Source organism: Medicago sativa, chromosome 3, assembly GCF_051527215.1.
Source record: "Medicago sativa cultivar Bolivia chromosome 3, Bolivia_mono, whole genome shotgun sequence".
Lineage (NCBI taxonomy): Eukaryota > Viridiplantae > Streptophyta > Magnoliopsida > Fabales > Fabaceae > Medicago > Medicago sativa.
The window spans coordinates 96699104-96707398 of NC_140751.1; the positions used below are offsets into that span (position 1 = coordinate 96699104).

An 8295-nucleotide genomic window follows, 5' to 3' on the forward strand; every position below is an offset into this window, starting at 1 on the left:
CAAGTTATAACGGAAAGTGAACTAAAATAAAATAATGTAGCCACCACATTTTTCCACACATAGTACTACATAAAAAGGGCAGCAGTTGGTTCGTGATCCGTCTTTTCGTCAACGCGCACACACAACTAGTAATAAAAAAACAAGTAGTAAAAGATAGTAGACGAATAGGAATAGAAGAAGAAGAATAAAAAGTGAAAAAACACCGTCTTCCATTAATGTGTTTCACGGCCACACAACAACAACAACAACACAACCTTTTAAACGACGGTGATGAAACAACCAAAGTCAAAGTCAGATCTACATGCTTTATGATGTCATAATAGTTCCAACCCAATTCAATTTCTTTACTTTCTCATCTACTTCATTCATTTCCATACTCATCCAGCTATCACTCTTCTCATTCTCAACCCAATTTCATTTTACAAAAAAACTTCAATATTTTCACCTTCCAAACCAAACATGACTATAATAAAACATGATGTTATTATTTCTATGCTCATCTTTATTTTCTTCTTCATGTCAAAACCATGTTTATGTGGTCTTCAATATATTGGTTCAATCTCACCTGGTACAGATGGTTCACAAATGGATTGGATTGACAGAGAAGGAAAATTTCTTCTCTCAAAAACCCAAAATTTCGCTTTAGGTTTCGTCACCACTGCGAACGACACCACCAAGTTTCTATTAGTAATTGTTCATTTAGCTAGCTCCACTGTGATTTGGACTGCTAATAGAGGAAAACCAGTTTCTAATTCTGATAATTTTGTCTTTGATAAAAAGGGTAATGCTTTTTTACAAAAAGACGGAGTTTTGATTTGGTCTACAAATACTATCAATAAAGGGGCTTCTTTAATGGTGTTAAAAGATAGTGGGAATTTGGTTTTGCTTGGGAAGGATAATAGTACGGTAATCTGGCAAAGTTTTGATTTTCCAACTGATACTTTGATGCCTCAACAGGTTTTTAAGGAAGGAATGAAGATTACTAGTGAACCTAGTTCAAATAATTTGACCTATGTTCTTGAGATTAAATCTGGTAATGTTGTTCTTTCTGCTGCTTTTAAAATTCCACAGGTTTATTGGACTATGCAGAAGGATAACAGGAAAACCATTGATAAAGATGGTGATGTTGTGGTTTCGGCGAATCTTAGTGACAATTCTTGGAGATTTTATGATGACAAGAAGTCTTTGTTGTGGCAATTCATTTTCTCTGACGATGTTGGTGTAAATGCAACTTGGATTGCTGTTTTGGGAAGGGATGGTGTTATTACTTTCTCTAATCTCAACAGTGGTGGGTCGAATGGTGATTCTTCGACCAGGATACCGCAGGATCCTTGTGGGACACCGGAGCCATGTGATCCTTATAGCATATGCACAAACAACCGTAGGTGTAGCTGTCCTTCTACTGTTCCTAATTGTAAACCTGGTTTTGTTTCTCCTTGTGATGATAAATCAGAAAAGTCTATCCAGTTTCTGAAAGGTGATGATGGACTTGGTTACTTTGCACTTGATTTTCTTCAGCCCTTTTCGAAAACCGATTTGGCTGGTTGTCAAACGTCGTGCCGTGGTAATTGCTCTTGTCTTGCAATGTTCTTTCATAGAAGTTCAGGAAACTGTTTCCTGTTGGAAAGTGTAGGAAGTTTTAAGAAATCTGATGATGGTGGTGATTCTGGTTATGTTTCTTACATTAAGGTCTCAAGTGATGCAGGCAAAAAAGGAGGTGGAACCAGCAATAAACACATCATTGTTGTTGTTGTTATTGTCATATTAACTTTGTTTGTGATTTCTCTTCTGCTCTTTGTTGGGGTTAGATACTACAGAAAAAAGAAAATGTTACCTGAATCTCCAAAAGAGAATTCAGAAGAGGACAATTTTCTGGAGAATTTAACCGGTATGCCGGTCCGCTACCGCTACAAAGATCTTGAAGTTGCAACGAGTAACTTCTCAACGAAGCTTGGTCAAGGAGGTTTTGGTTCAGTTTATAGAGGAGTTCTACCTGATGGAACTCAATTAGCCGTGAAACAGCTAGAAGGTATTGGTCAAGGAAAGAAAGAGTTCAGAGCCGAAGTTAGCATCATTGGAAGCATTCATCACCTTAATTTGGTAAGACTTAAAGGATTTTGTGCAGATGGAACGCATAGGCTTTTAGTTTATGAGTATATGGCTAATAACTCGTTGGATAAATGGATATTCAAGAAGAAAAAAGGTGATTTTCTTTTGGATTGGGATACAAGGTACAATATAGCAGTAGGAACGGCAAAAGGGCTAGCTTATCTACATGAAGATTGTGATTCAAAGATTGTTCATTGCGACATCAAACCTGAAAATGTGCTTCTAGATGATCATTTCATGGCCAAAGTTTCAGATTTTGGTTTAGCCAAGCTCATGAATAGAGAACAAAGTCATGTTTTTACAACAATGCGAGGAACACGTGGATACCTTGCACCTGAATGGATAACAAGCTATGCTATATCAGAGAAAAGTGATGTATACAGCTATGGGATGGTATTGCTAGAGATAATTGGTGGAAGGAAGAACTATGATACTAATGAGAGTTCAGAGAAAAGCTATTTCCCTAGTTTTGCCTTTAAGATGATGGAAGAAGGGAAAGTGAGAGATATACTTGATTCTGAGCTGAAAATTGATGAGCATGATGATAGGGTTCAGTGTGCTATAAGGGTTGCATTATGGTGCATACAAGAAGACATGTCTATGAGACCTTCAATGACCAAAGTTGTTCAAATGTTGGAGGGTCTCTGCACTGTTCCTAAACCACCAACTAGTTCTTATTTGAGTACTCGTCTTTATTCTACTATGTTCAAATCATCTACTAGTGAAGGAGGAACCTCTTCTGGTCCATCAGATTGTAATAGTGATGCTTATTTATCAGCAGTTCGTCTTTCTGGCCCAAGATAACACAGCAACAATAGCTCTATGTATTTTTTTTTTTTTTTTGTGTTGTAATGTAATGTAATATTGAGAGAATTAGTTGATATGTAATTAATCTTGGTTCAGGACTTTTACTCTTGTAAATTTTGTTTTTTAAGTTTCTCAAATCTTGTACTATCGGCCTATTTCCTACAAATATGAAATTGAATTTTGCAGTCACCACCGGATTTTTTTTCAACATTGCACTCTAATACTCCCTCCGGTTCTATTTACAAGAGAAAGTTGACTTTTTAGATACATTGAATAATGTATGTATCTAGTCAAGAATCTAAACCAAATACATAAATTATTTAATGTATCTTAAAAGTAAATTGTTTCTTGTAAATAGGACCGGAGGGAGTATACTATTTTATTGATTGAAAATCAAATAAAATAAAGTCTCACATAATGTGGAATTCCAATGAATTTCAACTAATAAAACTTGTTAGCATAACTGTTTTTTTTATAAAAAGTGAAATGGAAAGTGCGGAAAACTTAACTCAATTTACAATGTCGATATTATTAGATTAGACACCTTCATTCATTGTGTATCAAGTATGGGTTGAATTTTAGATGGTATTCACCGCTTCTCTACTGAAGTGAAATAAAAATTAGAGAAATGATATTTGAACAATCATTTTTTGACAACTTTCTCTTTCGCACTCACGTAATTTCAGAAAAAAAATTCTCTCTAAGAAAAAAGAAATTACTTATTTAGTGGCAACAAGTAGAGATAATATATATCCATCCTAAACAAGATATCTATCCTAAAAGGAAAAGGAAAAGGAAAAGGAAAAGAGAGAGAGAGAGATAATGTGTTCAAGAGTGAGTAACCGTATTGTGCAGTGCGCATCAGGTGGCGAAAGCAGTTATCCCGCCAAATTACAACCGTCATGTGTGTCAACTGTTAAGTTTCGCTCCGACCATGCTTCTTCAGGTGAGTGAGGCAACCTTGTACCTCCAAATCTGCTGGGTAGTGTTTTTTTGTTTTAATAATTAATTAATTTACACTAATGATGTAGAGGTTTCAAGTAGTAGCAGTAGGAGAGCGGTAATATTCAGCAGCATAGCTACGTTGCCATGTCTTCTTCCCCTCACTCATATCTTTGCTTCTCTTCAAGCCAACGCCATGCCGTAAGCACCCAATCCCATTCCTGTATTAATTCATTAAATCTATATTAAGGCCTATTTGGATTGACTTATTTGAGTTTATTTACTACCATAAAAACAGCTTATGACATGTTCATTAGGTGTTTTAAGCTTATTTTCGTAAGTTCTCCAAGATAACTTATGAAAACAACATTTTCTCATGATAAGTGCTTATGCTATAAACTACAAATTAAGTTATTTATCAAAATAGTGCCTTAAATTGTTTTATTTGAGCTTATCCATTAGCATAAACACTTGCTATAAGCGCTTATAGAAACAACTTATGACTTGTCCATCAACTATTTTCAGCTTATTTCCATAAACTCTTTAGGATAGATTAAGGATGCAATTTTTTATTTTATTTTATTTTATGATAAGCACTTTTGCTATAAGCGCTTCATTCTAAAGAAATGGTTTTCTAAAATTCGTTCTTTTTTTTACTTTCTTTTATTGGGGCATTGTGTGTATTACTATTGGATTGGATTAGAGGGAGTGAGGAGGAAATAGTTCAGTTCAATTTTGCTATAATTGACATGCTCGTTGGTGTACTATTTGTGCCTTGCTTTTACGCATTATGAAGACCAGGTACAAAAGAATATCTTCTAATTAAACAAGAGTTGAGGAAGGTATTGACAAAGGGAAAGGCTGCAGGTGTGCTTCGTTTGGTTTTCCATGATGCTGGAACTTTTGAAATTGATGACAATACAGGTATACATCTAGCTCAGGGGATTCATTTCTAAAATAAGAATACTGTTAGTTTTCACACAGTTTCCAGCAAAGTCAACCGATGAAGAAATCTGAATCTTGTATAAAGGATAAAATAAAATACCCGTGTTGAAAGGACTGATATTATGAATGTTGAATATTATTCAGTTTTAGGCATCAATTAAATCTCTAGATACTCCACATACTGCCAGTACCGTTTTGATTTTTTTTACTGAAATAATTAAGCTTGCATCGTATAGTCCGCTTAATTTCTTGATCACCTAATTTGGCATCAAGCACATGGCCCTGTTGTACTATGTAAAACTCCACGGTAAACCTGATTTTATATTGCCAAGTTGTATGTAATGTCTATGTCTATTATCAATGTGGAAAAGTTCAGCTCAGTCTGCATGCTATGTAATTCAAGCGTTTGCTCGGCAATTGCATCTGTATGGGTAAATTTGCACAAGGTCTGAGCAAAAAAAATAAATTGGAAACATTGTGATATTTTTTTATGTTTTCTTGGTAATAGTTTCATCACAAGTAACAGGTGTATTTCTATAATTCTTTTCAGAGATTTAATTAATGAATTCAATTCTCTCTTTTTGTTTTCAAATTTTAAAAAATTGTCTGTTTATGTTGTTGTAGGTGGTATGAATGGCTCTGTAGTCTATGAACTTGAAAGACCTGAAAATGCTGGTCTGAAAAAATCAGTAAAGGCATGCTCTGTCTCACTATTTTCTCTGACCCCTTCTTCTCCTTTACGTTTATTACTTGAATAATTCTGCATGATGTATGCACCAGACTTTTTGAATTTCTTGATCAAGTTAGACATCTTATATTTTAATCGCCAGGCTCAGCTAACGTCTCAGTGGATTTATCACATGTTGTTTAGGTTCTACAAAAAGCAAAGACTCAGATAGATGCTATCCATCCAGGTCCTTGTTTTCTCTGGTAATTTGTGCTAGTAGTAAGTGTCGATTTGATCTAGACCAATAAAATTTACTTTACCTTTGTTAGTATCCTGGGCGGACGTTATTGCTGTGGCTGGAGCTGAAGCAGTTGAAGTATGTGGAGGTCCTACTATCACAGTTTCGCTCGGCAGACAAGACTCACCGTAAGTTGATGATTGTCTGGTACTCTAGTCCGTATATAGGATATGACAAGCAACCGCTATCTTTTCTCCTAAGGATGACAAACAACAAGTTATTATATGTTATTTCAAGAATCATCTAACCTACTTTTGAGTTATGTCCATGCTGTTGTATAAAGAACAATTGACCATTTTAGAAAGAAACAGCTTCATGTAGATTTAATTCATGGGTTGTTACATAAGAAAAAAACAGTTTTTGCCTTTGCCTATAATATTTTCATTCATATTAATGGTATAGGGGGCCTGATCCTGAAGGGAAACTTCCCGAGGAAACTCTTGATGCTTCTGGTTTGAAGAGATGCTTCCAGAAAAAAGGTTTTTCGTGAGTATGAGAAAAAATCCCATTTACTTTGCATTTGTGTTATGCATGGATGATTTTGGCCTCTTAAAAAAAAAAGTTATGATTTGTTTAATACTTCATTTTTTTTTCTTTCCGCGAATATTCTTTCTATAAAAGTTGTCCAATTGCTGATCATCCATAACTTAACATGAGAGTCGTAACATTATATAGACATACTGAATCTGACATCTTATTTAAGTCCTAAGTTAAAACCAGAGCAACAAAGGAGGAAAATAGTGATTTACTGAACAAAATTATTGACCATGTGCTAATATTTGTCATTGGGATAAAATCTTCAGCATATTGCACCAGAATAATTTTGCTCATGCATTGTTATCCATTTGAAACTTTTCTTTCACAGAACACAAGAACTAGTAGCTTTGTCTGGAGCTCACACTCTTGGAAGTAAAGGTTTTGGAAGCCCTACTTCTTTTGACAATTCATATTATAAGGTTCTTTTGGAGAAGCCATGGACGCCTTCTGGTAAAGTAACAACTCATCTCATTTAAAAGTTTGATTTGCCTATCATATTTATTAGCTTGTTCTTGTCACACTTTTAATTAGTAAAGTTTTTTTCACTCTCACCCACTGGTTCTCTTTTATACAGGTGGTATGTCGACTATGATCGGTCTTCCTTCAGATCACGCACTTGTTGAGGATGATGAATGCTTAAGGTTTTTTATCGTTTAACAAGCTCTTATGTTACTCATGATATAACATTGTCCCCACTGCATTTATTTTTTGTGAAGCAGTCAAGCACTAGGATCTCAATTCAAAAAGGAATCCTTTAAATAATATTTAGATTAAATTACAAGATTCTAGAAATAGCAGTTAATGCAGATACTCTAACAATTGAAAACAATACTTTGGATATGAACTGTACGTCAATTAGTTTACTGATTCGTCTGACACTACAAGTTAATTAGTGATTAATTACTTCTTGGCTCTTGCTCATGTTAGTAAGTTCCTTGTGTCTGGAGTATCTGTTTACACTGTTACACATAGTACTATTTAACTGAATTTTCCCGTTCTAGTTGAAATTTAAAATGTCAGTTTTCAAATAGTAAGGCCATAAAAATTTCCTTAACCTCCTTCAAAAAAAAAAATTCCTTAACCAAATAGTGATGGAACCAGAAACTTGCGTCAGGGGTCAAACACATACAATATGGGGAAAACATTACTGTATGAAAAATTTACTTTTATTAGAATTATTAAGTAAATATATAAAAGGAGCATACAGGGAAAATTACAGAGTTGGGTATGCATATGCCATACCCAATACCAATGTTCACCTTTGCATTTGCATTTCCCTTGAAAATGCATACCCTGGTTAAAGGCGGCAAATTTCCCCACCTCTACATTTCTAAAATACCATACACGTTTTCAGAAGTAAATTTCTAGATGCCATAGTTTGTCTGGAAGTGTGCTTTGAGACGACACAGGTTCACATTTATTCACATGTATACACATCTGAAAAAATGTTGAGGGGCATGGAAAGTTTTAAAATGCTCACAGGTGTTTGTTGGGCTTAGCCTTAGGATTCATTTTTTTATGTTTTTATCCATATAAGCAAACAACGAGGTGCCTAAAAGAACCTCTTATGTAGTAAATGACTAAAAAATTCACTCTGCATGTGACAATTAATATCCCGGTGCACGGCATGTGTATGCATCTGCTTATTTCTTATTACCTCAATTTGCATTACTTACGAGAACTTTATTTATTGAACAGATGGATTAAAAAATACGCAGAGAATGAGAATATGTTCTTTGAAGACTTCAAAAACGTGTATGTCAAGCTGGTGAATTCTGGTGTGAAGTGGAATAGCTTATAAATCAGGAGTTGAAAGTTCCAACTCAAGGGACATCTTGTTTTTTATTTGAGAGCTGTACTAAGATTTTGAACATCAAGATTTACTACCCCAAAAAGTTAACCAAAGTATTTACATTAAGGGTGATTAACTTTGTGTATTAAAGTGTTTATATTAATTTGTTGGTCTGATGGACATACTTCGATCTTCTAA

At 34.6% G+C, this 8295-nt stretch overlaps 1 protein-coding gene and 1 pseudogene across 3 annotated transcripts; both read left to right on the forward strand.

Annotated features, from left to right (window-relative positions):
- Positions 1-214: 214 nt before the first annotated feature.
- LOC146942484 (G-type lectin S-receptor-like serine/threonine-protein kinase SD2-5 pseudogene) lies at positions 215-3105 on the forward strand (annotated as a pseudogene). The gene has a single exon (XR_015032723.1). The product of XR_015032723.1 is annotated as a G-type lectin S-receptor-like serine/threonine-protein kinase SD2-5 pseudogene (transcript).
- Positions 3106-3689: 584 nt separating this feature from the next.
- On the forward strand, positions 3690-8295 carry APX6 (ascorbate peroxidase 6). Of its 2 annotated transcripts, XM_085756440.1 has the most exons (10): positions 3690-3862; positions 3948-4059; positions 4655-4782; positions 5428-5498; positions 5675-5717; positions 5800-5896; positions 6171-6254; positions 6634-6755; positions 6880-6946; positions 8004-8295. In XM_085756440.1, exons 1-10 carry the CDS (start codon positions 3739-3741, stop codon positions 8104-8106), a joined length of 951 nt encoding a protein of 316 aa, XP_085612566.1. In that variant the 5' UTR covers positions 3690-3738; the 3' UTR covers positions 8107-8295. The 2 variants fall into 2 exon arrangements, with proteins under 2 accessions (XP_085612566.1, XP_085612567.1); XM_085756441.1 differs by lacking the exon at positions 6171-6254.